Below are 17074 nucleotides of genomic sequence, written 5' to 3'. Positions count from 1 at the left end.
GAAAAGATGAATTCCAATATTATGTAACATTTCCCAGATTCCAGAAAAAATAATGAGCATTCCAGTTTCATTCTTGAGGCCAGAAGAACCTTGATACCAAAACCTCAGAGGACAGCAAGAAAGGAAACTTATAAGATGTTTTCATGAACAGAAATAAAAGCCTAAACAAAATACTATGAAACTGATTCCAGCAGTGTGTACAAAAGATACTACAGCCTGATCACCCTGGTTTTATTCCAGCAATTAGAGATAAATTATTATAACAACCAAATTCATAGATTGATGGATTAAGTCCATATAATCATCTCAAAAGACTTATAGAGGACGTTTAATAATACCCAATATCCATTGATAATTTAAATACACACACACACACACACACACACATGTATACACACACACCCGAAAACAGTTTCAAAACAAAAAACCTTAACAACCTAGAAATAGAAGGAACTTCCTTAACCTAATATAGGATATTTATAAAAACTGATAGTATCTATTATTTTTACTGGTGAAATGTTGAAATTATTTAAGATTGAAAACAAAACAAAGAGGCTTGCCATCACTGCTTCTGTTCAGCATTTTATCGGTAGTCCCATGCCGCATAATAAACAAGGAAAAGATGTTTGAATTGAAAGGAAACCAAACTGCCATTATTTGATGATGACTGTCAGTGTAGGAAGCCTGAAAGAATCTCCAGATAAATCAGTAGAACTAAAAACTTCTTTGTATCAAAGGACATAAACACAACATAATGAAAAGGCAAACGATGGAATGGGAGAAAATATTTGCAAATTGTATATCTGATTAGGGGTTCATATCCAGAATTTATAGAACTCCTGTAACTCAGCAACAAAAAACAAGCAACTCAATTGAAAAATAGGCTAAGGACTTGAATGGACATTTCTCAAAGATGATATAAAAATGGGTAGCAAGTGGCAGACAACCTCTCCTTTGCTGTCCAGCTTGCTGCTTCCTTGTGATGTATTCAATAAAACTTTTATTTCCTTAAAAAAATAAGTGGCTGGGGCACCTGGGTGGCTCCACTGGTTAAGCGTCCGACTTCTCGGCTCGGGTCATGATCTCACAGTTTGTGAGTTCAAACCCCGCGTCAGGCTCTGTGCTGGCAGCTCAGAGCCTGGAGCCTGCTTCAGATTCTCTCTCTGCCCCTCTCCTGCTCATGCTCTGTCTCTCTCTGTCTCTCAAAAATAAATGAACTTTAAAAAAATAAATAAATGGCTAACAAGCATATGAAAAGATATATGACATCACTAATCATTAGGGAATTGCAAATCAAAACCACAATAAAATATTCCTCACATATATTAGGATGGTTAGTATTTAAAAAGAAGTGTTGGTGAGCGTGTAAGGAAATTGGGACCCACCTTTGGTGGAATGTAAAATGATGCAGCCACTATGGAAACCAGCATGAAGGTTCCTTAAAAAATTAAAAATAGAGGGGCGCCTCGGTGGCTCAGTCCCTTAAGGGTCCGACTTCCTCTCAGGTCATGAGCTCATGGTTCATGGGTTTGAGCCCCGCATCCGGCTCTGTGCTGACAGCTCAGAGCCTGGAGCCCGCTTCAGATTCTGTGTCTTCCTGTCTCTCTTCCCCTCGCCTGCTCATACTGTCTCTCTCTCTTTCAAAAATAAACATTAAAAAAATAATAATTTAAAAAAAAAAATTAAAAATAGAATTACCAATGATTCTACTTGTGGGTATATACCAAAAGAAAGCATAGTCCTGAGATACTTGTACACCCATGTTCGTAACAGCATTATTTACAATAGCTGAAACTTGGAAGCAACTCATGTGTCCATTGATGGATGAATGGGTATACAAAATGCAGTATATATGATGGAATATTTTTCAGCCTTGACAATGGGAGAAATTCTGATACATGCTCCAACATGGATGAACCTTGAAGACATTATTCTAAGTATCTGAAGCCAGTCACAAAAAGGCAAATACTGTAGGATTCCACTTATATGAGGTTATCTATAGTAATAGATAGATAGTAGAGAGTTCATAGGACCAAAAAGAAGACTGGTGATTGCCAGGGGCTCAGGGCAGGGGGAAATGAGGGGTTGTTTAATGAGTATAGAGTTTCAGATTGGCAGAATGAAAAAATTTTGGAGATTGTTTGCACAACCATGTGAATGTACTTTACTGGTAAACTGTACACTTTAAAATGGTTAATGTGGTGGGAAGCCTGGATGGCTCAGTTGGTTACACATCCAACTCTTGATTTCAGCTTAGGTCCTGATCCCGGGGTTGTAGGATCGAGCCTCTTGTCAGGCTCCATGCTGAGCGTAGAGCCTAGTTAAGATTCTTTGTTCCTCTCTCTCTCTTTTCCCCTCCTCCCTCCCCTGCTCTCACACTCTCTCTCTAAAATTAAAACCAAACCAAACAAAAACTTCCTAAAAAAATATGACTGTTAGTCAAAAACAAGTGAAGTAGGAGTTATTTGCAAGATCTAACTTCCATAGGTCTTCCACAAAAAAATATAAACAACTGTTACAAATCCATAAGAGAAAGGCAACCCTATGTAACACTACACCAAAGACAGGAGTAGGCATTTCACAGAGGAAGAAACCAACTGGCTTGTAAATACTGGAAAAGATGCTCAATCTTTTTGGCAGTCACGGTTGCAAATTAAAATCATTTATCACCCATTAGATTGGCGAATGTTAAAATGTCTGACAATAACAAGGGTTAGCCAGAACGTGGAGATTTAGAAAGTCTCTCACACAGCTGATGGGAATGGAAATTAGTGTAACCACTATGTAAAAACAAGTGGCGAGTGCCTAGTAAAATTGAATGTGTATAACTCAATCCAGTAATTGCACTCTGATAAACTCTTACACATGGCTACCAGGAGACTTAGACAAGAAAGCTTATGGCAATACTGTGAGAGGGAAAAAATGGAAACAACCCAAGTGTTTATTAGCAGTGGAATGGATTATGATATAATTAAGCAATGACATACAGTCAGTTGGTGAAAAAATGAATGTGACATGTATCAATAGGGATGATTTGTAATGTCATTTTAAGCAAGAGCAGCAAGTTGTAGAAAAATATATCTATGTAAGTCTATATAGGTTTTAAACGTATTAAATCATGTATTTATGCATAATCACCAAAGTAGTAAAATCAAGGACATGATTAATACAAAATCCAGAATACAGGTTACCAGCAGAGGAGCAAGTGAGGTGGGAGGGGGCTCTTAGCCTAAGATCCCACAGCAAGGCTTCAGAGTGACAACCATATTTCGGTTTCTCAGGCACACTAGTGGGTAGATGGGTATTTATTTTATAACTTTTTAAACTGCACATACACATTTTATACACTCTGATATAGACTTCTTTAATCGTACCCTGTAGTATTTTGAAGAAATGGTAGGAAATGTTTTGAAATTGACTAATGTGGATTAAGGTATCGAAAACGGACGAAGTTTGAAAATCATCACCTCAGAGTGTTTAGAAGAGATTTACTTTTTTAGGTTAAGGCTTCTCCATATATTTATCAGTTTTAGAGTCCAAGTGAGGGGAAAGGTACAGAGACAGAAAGTGGCATCTCTTGCAGAGTATTTTACACCAGGTGTGGAAGACACCAGTCCCTGCGCCTCACCTGCCTTTCTTCCTTCCTCACTCTCTTCTTCACCTCTGTAAATATTTGGTGACTGACTGCCAAGTCCTGGGCATTGTCCTACAGGTCCGGGAGCCTGAGAGGTAATGTCCCTATCTTGGTGCTTAAAGCCATTTTTGGATTCATGCTTACAGGCTTTATTAATCTTAGCCTCCTAAACTAACTAGATAGCAAAATTCACTTCAGGTCCATATCATAATTTATCTTTGTAAGGAAGTCATTTCTTTACATATTTAGACAACCTAACTGAATGTATGTCTTTAAAATTTTCGGAGTAAGGGCGCCGGGCTGGCTCAGTCAGTAGAGCATGCAACTCTTGATCTCAGGGTCGTGAGTTCAAGCCCTACGTTGGGTGTGGAGCTTACTTAAAATAATAAACAAATAACATTTTCAGAGTAATATATCCTCTTTGGTTCGGTCCTAGCCCTTAGTTAATATTGTAATTCCTGAATATGTATATTTATTCTCAGTCTTTTTCCCTTTCCATACATGTCAAAACTCATGTTCTAATCACTTAGAATTGACTTTGATGTATTAATTTTACCTCCCTATCTATATTTTTGAGACTCAAAGTTGGATCTGATCTTAAGCCTTGACTTTAAAGCAGTATTTTCAAATGAATTACAAGCACACTACTAGAGATTATTAGGTGGTACAGAGGGAGCCATTTTTTATTTTAATAGTTATGTAGTTATTTTAATGTTCATTATAAAATATACATGTGAAACCTGTGATTTCATGGTTGTTTTTACTCAGGATGCAGCTAAAGCAGTCTATATGATAATCCATCTCATAGACTACACGAATTAATGGCCCAGGGGGTTCTCAGACAGCAAAATATCATGAAATTAATACATGGATCACAGATGTAGTGTTTAGTTGTAAAGGTGAATTAAGGTATTCTCTGATGTCCTCTCTCTCCTACTTGTGTTGTAACTCAAGAAATAAGTTTATATGGTTTGATCAGGAAAAAGCAGTCTAGAAAATTCATCTAGGCCAGTTGTTCAAATAACATATTCCATTATGGAACAGATCCTGGAACTATACACATGATTAACATGTAGATCCTACCTTTCAGGAGCACCAGTTTCACAGAAATAGGCACATGAATTAAAAAGTGCATGATAGCATCGTTAGCATAACAGTGGAAATTTGTGCACAGTAAGTGGGTAGCTTGGAAAGGTGGTCTCTGGCTTATGAAACTGTGAGAAAAGTCTGCCCGGAGCAAGACTTTCAAGAAGTCTTGAGAGATGAGCAGAAAATTTACAGAAAAATAGACTGGCAAAAGGTGATCTCAGAAAGGCACACGCCAAGGTACCTAAGAGAGAACACGGTGTTTGGGGCTAACTGAGCAGCTTGTCATTTATGCTAGTGTGAGGAGAGGCGGGAGCCAGGTAGGAAAGCTTTTATGTGGATTGTGATGGTGGGTACTTAGATCTTATTCTATAAGTGATTAGGAGTCTTTGAAAGATGTTAAACAGAGAAGTGATGTGAGGTCTGGGGACAGTGTAGAAGTCAGAGGGGAGGATCAAGTCACATTTCAGCCTGTTGGGCAAAGGGGAAATGGAGAGCACTTAGGGGGGATTTTCAGGTTTTTGCTTTGTTTAGCTTCATACGCTTTTTAGGAAATACTACATTTAGGCTTTGCTCAGAATTTAATGTGTTGAAGGGGTTAGTGGTAGGTGATTTGGAGCCAATATATGAAGTTTCTGAAGAAATTGGTATTATTTAGTCCGTGTTATAAACAAGGTGTTAATTAACTTTCCCTTCATAGTCTTAAAGGCAAAGAGTTTTGCTTATTTTGTGTTAAATACGTGCAAGTAGCATATAAAAAGTTAAGTGGAGATGTGATATCGATAAGGCACATGGCTGCAAACAAGTTCTGTTTTTCAATTAGAGTGCTACATATGGTAATATGTTGCAGAGGGAGTAGAATGAAATATTTACACCTTTTTGCAGTAAACATCTTGCCAAGAAAATTTCAGACAAATGTGTTATTTAAAGGGAATTGGGTGGGCAATAAAATCAATATATGAAGAGCTTCCTTTATATATGGGTTTCCAATGTGAATGTTCTGAATAATTTAATTGTGGCATATTGTTTACTAGTGTGTATATTTACTGATACATCTTAGACTTGATAGTCTTTGGATTTGGCGTGTGTGGTTCTACCTTACAGAGAAATGTATTAGTATGCCAACTTATTCTTGTACCTTCCGCATATCTGAATTTACAGTCACGGGTCTGATGCTGACTGCCTGTCTATGTGAGGGCACTCATCTGTGTCTGTATACATAGCCAGACCCTTAGCACCAAATGTTCTGCCTCACGTTTATTTTGGGAATATTCTCTTAATAGGCATGTTTTGGGATGTGACTTCGTCAGCTAATTTGCTAACATTCAAAAGCCACGAGCTCTCAGCATTATCTTAGCCTTTTAGTATTTTAGTCCACCAAAAATTTCTGACTCTGATTGGGAAATTAACTGTAACATCTTACCAAAAATGATCCAGAAGCATCAGAAGAGAGAGTTCATGCAAAGGGCACAGAGAGATGTTCGAAAGGAAAGTTAACGTTAACTTTATAGTCTTGACTGCATGGTAGAAATGAGGGAGTAAGTATAGAAATGAAGGACCACAAATGACCTTGGGACAACTGTAGGTCCCATTCTGTAAGGCCCGGTAATGTTGATTATAATGCAACTTAGCTTGTATTTAAAAGATATTTTCTTTAGTTCTTGTCACCAAGTTCTTTGGAAATTCCTTTTCATTATTTTGAAGATTTAATTTCTTATTTCCTTATTTTCTACTTTGACACAGAAATCCCCTGCAAAGAAGCTGAGCCATGCAATTAGTAAATCTTTGGGGTGTGTACCCACCAGAGAACCCCCACATCCTGTTTTTCCTGAGCAACCAGAGAAACCACTTGACCTTGCAAATATAGTGTAAGTATACACCTGGATGTGGATATGGATTATACTGAAATGGAGACCTTGCTGAATTCTTTTGGATCACAGCCAACTTACCTAACATGAACATTTAACCTTCTGGTTTTTACTTTACTTTTGGGGAGCTTAAGACTTCAAGATTTGGGGGCACCTGGGTGGCTCAGTCGGTTGAGCGTCCGACTTCGGCTCAGGTCATGATCTCACAGCTCGTGAGTTTGAGCCCCGCGTTGGGCTCTGTGCTGGCAGCTCAGAGCCTGGAGCCTGTTTCAGATTCTGTGTCTCCCTCTCTCTCTGCCCCTCCCCCGCTCATGCTCTGTCTCTCTCTGTCTCAAAAATAAATAAACGTTAAAATAAAAAAAAAAAATTAAAAAAAAAAAGACTTCAAGGTTTCATTTATTTAAATCACCATAAATATTTACATGGAAGCATATAGCTCCTGAGCCCTGAAGTCTAAGTGATAATGATCACAAAGAGAAACATTAATTAATATATTGAAGAGTAATTATTGAACTGGTTTTAGCAAGGTTACCTTTTGTTGTTAGCGTGTTCTTCCTTAAATCAGCGGTAGTGATCATTTCTTCTCTATGGCTGTAATGCCCACAGAGGTGTTTAAAACTGGTTCAGACAACATGGAAATGAAAATCAACTTAATTTGTTGGTTTTTTTATTTTTATTTTTTGTATTGAGAGAAAATTAGGAAACACAAGATTGTATTCTGTAAATAAAACTGGTGTTTTATTTTTACTTTCTTTGAATATTCATGCTAAATGAAAGAAAGCCAGACAGGATCAAAAAAGAGAAGTAGAGAAAGAGGAAGAGTAAGGAAGAGGAGAAACAATGAAACTTTAAGATTCAGCCTCTAAACTGGTTTCTTCACTTTGAATTAAATGGTGATGTTATGTGTCCTCCTGGATAAAGTCAGTAGGCTTTTGATCATTAGTCTTTCTCGGGTGTCGAGAAGTTTTTCTGTTGGAATAGACATCTGTTTTCTTTAACCTCCTTAAAAAAGCAGTTAGGGTTCTTGATCTTTTATTTTCTTTCTCATTCAATAATCTGAAAAACTTCTTTTAAAATGATACATACCTATAGATTAAAAATTTTAGAATAAAAGCATAAAATGAAATGCAGCACATTCTCCCACACTTCGTTGTGTGTTGTCTGGCTTTTAGATTTGCTGGCAGATACCTTGATATCTCTGATGTATTCAGAGCCCCATTTTTTGACTTCCCAATTTGGGACACTGTTGAATTCCTTCTGTTGTGTAAGGAGCCAGTCTCACTTATAACTCTACGTATCAACCCATCCCAGTTTTTCATGATTATATTACCATTTTTAAAGTTGATTACCTGTTATTTTATTTTACTTTTACCTTTGTAATTTTAAATACTAATCCTAAACCTCTATATCTTGTAACTTCTTTTGACTTGCACTGTGTGAACTGAGGAAATTAGTACCTTCTCTCTACTTCTCCCTTCTCTTTTTGCCTCCTGACTTCTGTCATCTGTCTTTTGTATTGTCAATGCTGATATTTCTGTTCTCTTCAGTGACCATAACTAAGTCTTCTGAGATTCATTAAGGGTCAAATCTAAAAGTTGAAAACCCGACAGCAGCACTTACAGTTCATGTTCATTGCAGAGTCAGTGCGCTTCGGTTCTGTGAACTCTTCCTCGTGGTGCCGGCGCCCCCGTCCCTGTGCAGGTACCTCCTGTCGGGGTGCAGGGGGGTCGTCCCCCGTACACACCACTGATGGCTCAAAATCAGGCCTGTTGACTTTATAACTGGATTGACTTTCTTGTACTGTTTTTTTGCTCGTCTTTTGGTTTCTTCTTCTTACTGGGAAAAAAAATAGATACTTTTGTTCCCCACTGTGTTCCATAGTGAATTTTACCTATTGCTTGTAATCCACTTTTTGATTAAACTTTTCAACCTTTCCCCTTTTTGGTTAGTGTTTGTTACATTTTTTGATTAAAAAAATTTTTTTTTGCTCCTCCAGTATTGTAGTGGTTTTCTCATTCTCTCTCTCTCTCTCTCTCTCTCTCTCTCTCTTAGTTTTGAAGATGTCCCTTTCACTAATGTTTTTAGTTTATGTAGAATGGACTTTTGTGTATGGTGTGGTATAGAATATCCAGTTCTCTTTCTCTCTCTCTCTTTGCATTTGAATAATAACTTGTGTCAGGGCCATTTATTGGGTGATCAGTCATTTCTCCACTGACCTACATTGCCACAGTTGTCATAAATGAAGTGTCCAAATGTGCATGGTCTGGTTTTGGACTCTCCTGTTCCTTTGGTCAAATTGTCTATCCTTATACCAACATCATGCTATCTTAATTACTATAAGGGATTAGGTAATTTTTTTTTAGAATGTCTTGTGTATTTTTTTGCCCTTTGCTCTTTCATATAAATTTTATTGACAGTTTATTGAGTCCCTCATAAAATTTTGTTGGGATTTTGACCTGAGATTCATGGAATCTAAAAATCAAATAGAGGAGAATTGACATCTTTATAGTATTAAGTCTTCCATGTCATGAATGTGTTATATCTTTGCATTTATTTAAATATCATTTTGTGCTGAGGTATCTGGGTGGCTCAGTGGGTTAAGCATCCAACTCCTGATTTCAGCTCAGGTCATGGTCTCATGGTTGTTAGATCAAGCACCACATTGGACTTTCTCCCTCTCTCTCTGCCCCCTCCCCACTTGCCCACTCATTTTCTCTCTCTCTCTCTCTCAAAATAAATATTAAAAAAGTAAATATTAGTTTGTGCCTTTCATTAAAACTTCATAGTTTTCCCCAGAAAGTTATTATATATGATAGATTAATTCTTAGGTACTTAAAAAAATTTTTTTTATGTTTATTGTTTTTGAGAGAGAGACAGAGTACGAGCAGGGGAGGGGCAGAGAGAGAGGGAGACAGAATCTGAAGCAGGCTCCAGGCTCAGAGCTGTCAGCACAAAGCCCGATGCAGGGCTCGAACTCACAAACTTTGAGATCATGACCTGAGCCAAAGTTGGACACTTAACCGACTGAGCCACACAGGCACCCTGATTCTTTGGTACTTTTTTTTTTTTTTTTAATTTTTTTTTCAACGTTTATTTATTTTTTTTGGGACAGAGAGAGACAGAGCATGAACGGGGGAGGGGCAGAGAGAGAGGGACACACAGAATCGGAAACAGGCTCCAGGCTCTGAGCCATCAGCCCAGAGCCTGACGCGGGGCTCGAACTCACGGACCGCGAGATCGTGACCTGGCTGAAGTCGGACGCTTAACTGACTGCGCCACCCAGGCGCCCCAGATTCTTTGGTACTTTTAAAAATTCTTCTGTATATTTGTTGCTGTTGCAAATGGTGTCCTTTTTTCTACAGGTTTTTTTGAGATATAATTTACATATGATAAAGGCACCCACTTCAAGTGTACAATTGAATGAGTTTTGTCAAATGTATACACAGTCATGCAAATGGTATCTTTATTGAATTATGTTTCTTAACAGTGTGTTACTGGTATGTGGAAATGCAAATTGTTTCTGTATTTTAATCCACTATCTAGTCATCTTGCCTCATTTGCTTATTAATTTTAGTAATTTGCACTCAGATTTTTTGGGATTTTCTAAAATAATTATATCACCTGCAAATAATGATAGTTTTATTTCTTCCCTCCCACTCCTTGTACTTTTATTTTTATTTTTTTAATCTTTATTTATTTTTGAGAGAAAGAGAGAGAGGCAGTGGGAGCGGGGGAAAAACAGAGGGAGAGAGGGAGGCACAGAATCTGAAGCAGGCTCCAGGCTCCGAGCCATCAGCACAGAGCCCAACACAGAGCTTGAACTCATGAACCGCAAGTTCATGACCTGAGCCGAAGTCGGACACTTAACCGACTGAGCCACCCAGGCACCCCTCACTCCTTGTGCTTTTAAATATTAATCATCTGATTTTTTTCTTTTGGTCTTCTTAAGTTGTGTAGAGCCTCCAGTGCAATATTAAAGCAGTTTTTTTTTTTTTTTAACATTTATTTATTATAGAGAGACAGAGCATAGGAGGGGCAGAGAGGAAGGGAGACATAGAATCCGAAACAGGCTCCTGGCTCTGAGTTGTCAGCACAGAGCCTGACGCGGGGCTCCAACTCACAAACCGTGAGATCATGACCTGAGCCAAAGTCAGACGCTTAACGGACTGAGCCACCCAGGCACCCCTGCAGTGCAATATTAAATAAAAGTGGTTTAGCAGGCATTCTTGTATCGTTGCTGATCCCAAAGAGATGGCTTTCAGCATTTATTCGTATGTTATTTGATGTAGGTTTTATAGAAGAAATTGTTTATCAGGTAAAAGAGATTCCCTTGTATGCCTAATTTGCTAAGAGTGCTTTTTTTTTGGGGGGGGGGGTCATGAATGAATGTTATCAAAGGTTTTTCTGCATTGACATGATCATATGAGTTTCTTTATTAATGTAGTGAATTACATTGTTTTTTAAACAACCATATATTCCTGAAATAAATACAAGTTGACTCTTCTTTTAATACATTGCTAGATTTCATTTGCTAATATTTTATTTAGACTTTGCCTATGTTTAGGAGTTCCAATTGTCCTGTAATTTCCCGGGGTTTTTTTGTTTGTTTATTGTTGTTTTGTTTTATTTTTAGGACAAAGTTTTCCCAGGGCGCTATCTTCAAAAAGCTGAAGAGCATTCTCTCTTTTTATATTTTTTGGAAGAGCTTTTCTAAAATTGAAATTATGTACTTGCTCTTTCAATATTTGGTACAACTCACCAGTGATGCTATCTCTGCCAAAAGCCTTAGTGGGAAAATTTTTAACTGTGAATTCCATTTTTAAAAGCAATTATAAGACTTCGTTTTTTATTTCTTTTTGAGTCACTCTAGAACATTTTATATTTGTAGGAATTTGTCAATTTCATTTGTATTTTCAAAGTTATTGGGACAAAATTCATGACGTTTTATCTACAGTATGTACGCTAATGTCCCTTTTTCATTCCTACTCTCACATAATTATAGTTTTTCTCTCTTTTTTTTTTCCCTCTTGAACAAATCTTGCCATAGGTTTGTCCCATCTAGTGGACTTTAAGAGGACCAACTTTTGGTGTTGACGATTCTCTTATTGTATGCATTGTATTTTTGAATATTATTTGTTTCTACTCTTTATTATCTCCTTTGTTACAATTTCTTCGGGTTTATCTTGCTACTCTTTTTTTTTAACTTCTTTAAAGATACGGTTAGCGTATTCATTTCAGGTTTTCCCCCTCCTTATATAAGCATTTAAGGCTGTGAATTTCTCTAAGTAGTCCCTGAGTAGTGTCCAAGTTTTCTTATGTAATTTTTTTTATTGTTCTTTGAAAAGTATACTTTCCTAATTTCCAAACATGTGAGGATTGTCTAGTTTCCTTTTTGTTATTAATTTTTAGTTTAATTTAATTTTGGTCTAAAAAGCGGTCTGCACTGTTCAGTTCTTTCAAATTTGTTGAGACAGGCTTATATGTAGTATATGATCCAGTTTTTATTATACTCTTAGTAAGCATGAAAACATTTATTCTATGCTTGTTTGGGTTTAGAGCTCATAGTGAATGAATGTATGTCAGGTCAGGTTTGTTAATCATGTTGCTCATATCTTCAAAACTGTACATATTTCACTAGGAAGTTGAAAATTTGTTCTTACCTAGTAACTATTTATTCCTAATAATTCTGTATGTTCTCAAGTCTATTTTATCTGCTATACCTCTTTTAATATCTTCTGCTATATTTGCATAGCATAACTTTCCGCACCCTTATACATTCAGCCTTTCTGTGTCCTTAGGTATTCAGCATGCTTCTTGTAAATTAAGAGCTGGATTAAAAAATGTCATCTGACAACCTGTCTTAACTGGCGAGTTTTTTCCATTTAAATTTATTATTATAATATTATTATTATTATAGTCATTATAAGTAAAATTGGCTTTCATTATTACAGTTAAAAGTATTACACCATGGTAATTGGATTTTTTTCTCCTCTCTTATTTTGTGCTATTTATAATATTTAAAAAATTCCCCTTTATTTGCATATCTCACTCTGGTCACCCTTTCCCCAGGAGTAATCATTCTAATTAGAATGCTCATTGTATATCTTTTTCCCAGTACATGTTCTTGAAAACTACGTAGGGTTTTGTACGTCCTTTTAAAAAATTTATGTAAAGTGGCCCTATGCAGATTATACCTATTCGTTCTCCCTGTGATGGACATCCAGTTGCCTCCATGTAAAATGCTGCGGTAAAGACCTCAGATGTTTTTTCCCAGTGGAACAGGGTAAGACTTTCTTTAAACCTAGGGTACAGTTATTGGGTCAAAGGTTGTGTGTATCCTGACCAGAGGAAGTGTGTTGGGGAATCCAGTAGTTTAGTGTATTCTTTCAGTTAATCTCTCGCATCTGAATTCAGGCCCCACATGGCCATCTCTACCTGGTGTGCCTGGGTTCAGAGACTTTCTGGTCAGTTTCACTAGAGAATAACCTCTAGCTGTTTTACCAGGCCTAGAAAAAAATAGTCATTTGGTTGTATGGTATTGGAGACTGGGGTGCTTTGCTTTGTAGGTGGACTTTAAACCAAACCTCTAATTTTTAATGCAGCCACTCTCCCTTCTTTCAGAGGCACCTGGCATCTCTAATTATTGAACGTTCCTGGTCTTCTGTGGCTCAGGAGAACGTTCACCTCAGGTTTCTTCTCTCTATATTAAAAAAGCCCTCCTCGGGGCGCCTGGGTGGCTCAGTCGGTTAAGCGTCCGACTTCGGCTCAGGTCATGATCTCGCAGTCTGTGAGTTCGAGCCCCGCGTCGGGCTCTGTGCTGACAGCTCAGAGCCTGGAGCCTGTTTCAGATTCTGTGTCTCCCTCTCTCTGACCCTCCCCCGTTCATGCTCTGTCTGTCTCTGTCTCAAAAATAAATAAACGTTAAAAAAAAAAATTAAAAAAAAAAAGCCCTCCTCATCTCTGGTTTCTGTTAGAAACTTAAGTATGAATTCAGTTTAGGACTGAGGGCTAAGAATCTGAACCTTTAATATTTCTTATTGATTCTTATCATTTTATTATGTTTACCTCGGATCCTTTTTTTAAAAAATTTTAATGTTTATTTTTGAGAGAGAGAGAGAGAGAGAGAGAGAGTGTGAGTGGGAGAGGGGCAGAGAGAAAGGGAGACACAGAATCCGAAGCAGGCTCCAGGCTCGAGCTGTCAGCACAGAGCCCAACGCAGGGCTAGAACTCACAACGCATGAGATCATGACCTGACCTGAAGTTGGACACTTAACCCACTGAGCCACCCAGGCACCCCAGATCTTTCTTGTTGTTGTTGTTATTAAGACTTTATAGATAAAGTTGTGGTTTCCTGTGTTTTTCCTAATCCCATTCATTACCCTTTCTCTCTCCCATAGAGTAGCCCCTAACATTTATTTGGTATTTATCACTCTATACATATTCTTACACTTTTACCAGATGTTCATGCATCCATAAAATAGCATTATAAAACTTTATATAAGTGGTTATGTTCTACATATCCTTTTGTATGTTTATTTATTAAATAGTATGTTTTTGAGATTTATTGAGAATCTCAAATGACATTCCACCGAATGACTATACAATAAATAATCCATTCTCCTGTTGACAGACATTGAGGTTGTTCCTAGTTTTTCACCACAATCTACAGTACTGGTGTGAGCATTCTTATACAGAGAATTTCTCTAAGGTATGAGTGGAACCACAGGGTCCTAAGATACGAATATCACATAATCAGGATAGATTAGGTGATAATGCAGTGGAAAATTAACCCTCAAATCTCATAGTTTAATGCATGAATGTTTATTTGTCACTCACACAAAGTCCCATGTGGATAGGAAGGACTCTAGAGCAGCTGAACTATGGACAGTGGCTAATGGTTTAGGCTGCTTCAATTTTTGGCTCCACTGTCTTAACATGAGGCCTTATTGATCCCTGCAGCAGGGAAAGGAGCTTATCGGGAACTCATATCCATCTTCCTGTGCTTTGGTTCAGAAGTGACACATGGGGGGTGCCTAGGTTACTCAGTTGGTTAAGTGTCTGACTTCAGCTCAGGTCATGATCTCACGGTTCGTGAGTTTGAGCCCCACATCAGGCTATGTGCTGTCAGCACGGAGCCCACTTCTGATCCTTTTTCCCCCTCTCTCTGCCCCTCACATGCTCACTCTCTCTCAAAGATAAATAAACATTAAAAAAAAGGGGAGGGGTGCACCTGGGTGGCTCAGTCGGTTAAGTGTCTAGCTTCGGCCCAGGTCATGATCTCACAGTCTGTGAGTTCAAGCCCCTCATCGGGCTCTGTGCTGTCAGCTCAGGGCCTGGAGCCTGCTTTGTATTCTGTGTCTCCCTCTCTCTCTGCCCCTCCCCCACTCATGCACTTGCACACGGTCTCTCTCTCTCTCTCTCAAAAAAAAACATTAAAAAAAATTTTTTTTAATAAATAAAAAATAAAAGAGACGGGACATGCTAGAAAGTCTAACCTTGTCAAGATGGATCTTAGTGTAGAGAATAATGTTTCTTACTAAACTTTTTAGTTTAAAGATCAAATTTGTTATTTTTGTTTGTTTGTAATCTGGCTTCCATTTCATATTTTACATTAATGTGCTCCTCTCAAAATTAAAAGAATATCTGTGTCTATAAAAAATTCTTATTTCTGGATTTTTTTTTTCTTTCTTGTTGTTGTCAGATAAAAGACAAGAATTTAAGGGTTTTCTGGGACACCTGAGTGGCTCAGTTGGTTAAGCATACGCCTCTTGATTTCAGCTCAGGTCATGATCTCACAATTGGTGGGATTGAGCCCCACATCAGGCTTCATGCTCATGACAAGGAGCCTGCTTGAGATTCTTTGTCTCTCTCTCTCTCTCTCTCTCTCTGTCCCTCTCTCTCTTTCTGTCTCTCTGTGTCTTAAAATAAATAAACTTCAAAAAAAATAATTTAAGGGTTTTTCTTTCCCAAAATGGATAGCCATTAGTCCCAACTCCATTATTTTCCTGATTTGTTGCAGTTTTAATTTTGCTTTTCTTTTAGCAACTGATACTCACCTTAACACCCTGAGAAATAATATAAATCACATCTGTGTCTATATTTGTAAAGTAATTCTCTAGCAAGATTCCTTTACCTTATGGCTTGTCTTTATCTTACTGGCACGTTAAGAAAAGCTTTTGTGAAGAATAACATTTTTGGTGAAGCCTAAAAGATGAATGGGGATTAGCCATGTTGGAGGTCAGTGGAGGAACATTCACAGCAGAGGGGGAACAGTAGGACAGAAGAGAGGGAAAGGCTGCAGAGGTGGGCAGAATCCAGCTGAGATTTTGGACATGATACTAAATTGGAGAGTTTTAGGTAGGACAGAGATATATTTGCATTTTGCACTTGTAAAAGTCACTGCCTGCATGGAAATAGGAGAGTAGGACAAGAGTGAAAAAGAAGAGGCCAGCTAGGAGGTTTTTTTCATAGGCCAGATGAGAGATGATGGTGGTTTGGATTCTCATGGTGATAGTGAGAAAAGTTTGTGAACACATAAAGAATTTAAGGTTTTACCATTATTGGACACCTAGAAATAAAATTAAAACCCCAATGGAAATGTGGGACAGGAATTGAAGTTAAGTATGAGATAAAGTATATTTTAATGTTAATTGCTTACATTTCATGTTAGATGTAGAGATTTATCCAGATCCTCATAAATTCAGGACTCAAGTGTTGTTGATATTTGTTGAGCACACATAGTATTCCAAGCCCTTTGCTCACCTCTCCTATATACATCATTTCATTTAACTCCTATAGCAACCTTTGCAGTATAAGTATCATTAACCATTAATGGGTCAGGAAATGGTATTGGTGAGTTTCAGTGACCTGTCTAAGATCACACAGCTCAAAATGATGGAGTTGGGACTGGAGTCCACACTCAGCCTCTTTCCATCACATCTCACTTTCCTAACAGGCAGACCCAGTAAGAAATTTTTACCCTGGAAACATACAGTCATCAGACCATTGTTTGAGCCCTACGGTTAGTTTTAGAGTGAAGAGAGAACATTGAATAGCTGTATGTTGGTTGACTGAAAAATAGAAGGGAGGCAGTGTGGTATGATAGAAGAAAAACTAGATTAAAAATAGAGACATCAGGTGCACCTGGGTGGCTCAGTCAGTTGAGTGTCTGACTTTGGCTCAGGTCATGATCTCATGGTTCGTGGGTTCGAGCCCCATGTCAAGCTTTGTACTGGCACTGCAAAGCCTGCTTCAGATTCTGTGTCTCCCTCTCTCTGCCCCTCCCCACTCACTCGTGCACTTGCCTTCGCTCTCTTTCAAAAATAAACATTAAAGAAAAAATAGAGATATCAATTTGCTTTACTGTAAAGTGGTAATAGTAATAATTATCTCAGGATATTGTTTAAGGTTAATGTATTTGAAAGTACTTCTAAGAGGTTAGGATGCTGTAATACTGTATTCTAAACTTTTAAAGTCTTTTCCTCAG

At 37.8% G+C, this 17074-nt stretch overlaps 1 protein-coding gene across 20 annotated transcripts in view; it reads left to right on the top strand.

Annotated features, from left to right (window-relative positions):
• The window catches only part of DTNB (dystrobrevin beta), a 214818-nt gene that overhangs the window by 91147 nt on the left and 106597 nt on the right, over positions 1 to 17074 (top strand). For all 20 annotated transcript variants that reach the window (XM_086700168.1, XM_086700166.1, XM_086700167.1 and 17 more), the window contains exon 8: positions 6464 to 6588. In XM_086700168.1, coding sequence (XP_086556294.1) covers positions 6464 to 6588 — 125 coding nt within the window. The remainder of the gene's footprint in view (positions 1 to 6463; positions 6589 to 17074) is intronic.

Source organism: Puma concolor, chromosome A3 (genome assembly GCF_028749965.1).
Source record: "Puma concolor isolate L17-30 chromosome A3, mPumCon1.1.hap2, whole genome shotgun sequence".
Classification (NCBI taxonomy): Eukaryota; Metazoa; Chordata; class Mammalia; order Carnivora; family Felidae; genus Puma; species Puma concolor.
The sequence above is the reverse complement of the archived record's forward strand: the minus strand, read 5'-3'. Positions and strand labels throughout refer to the sequence as shown.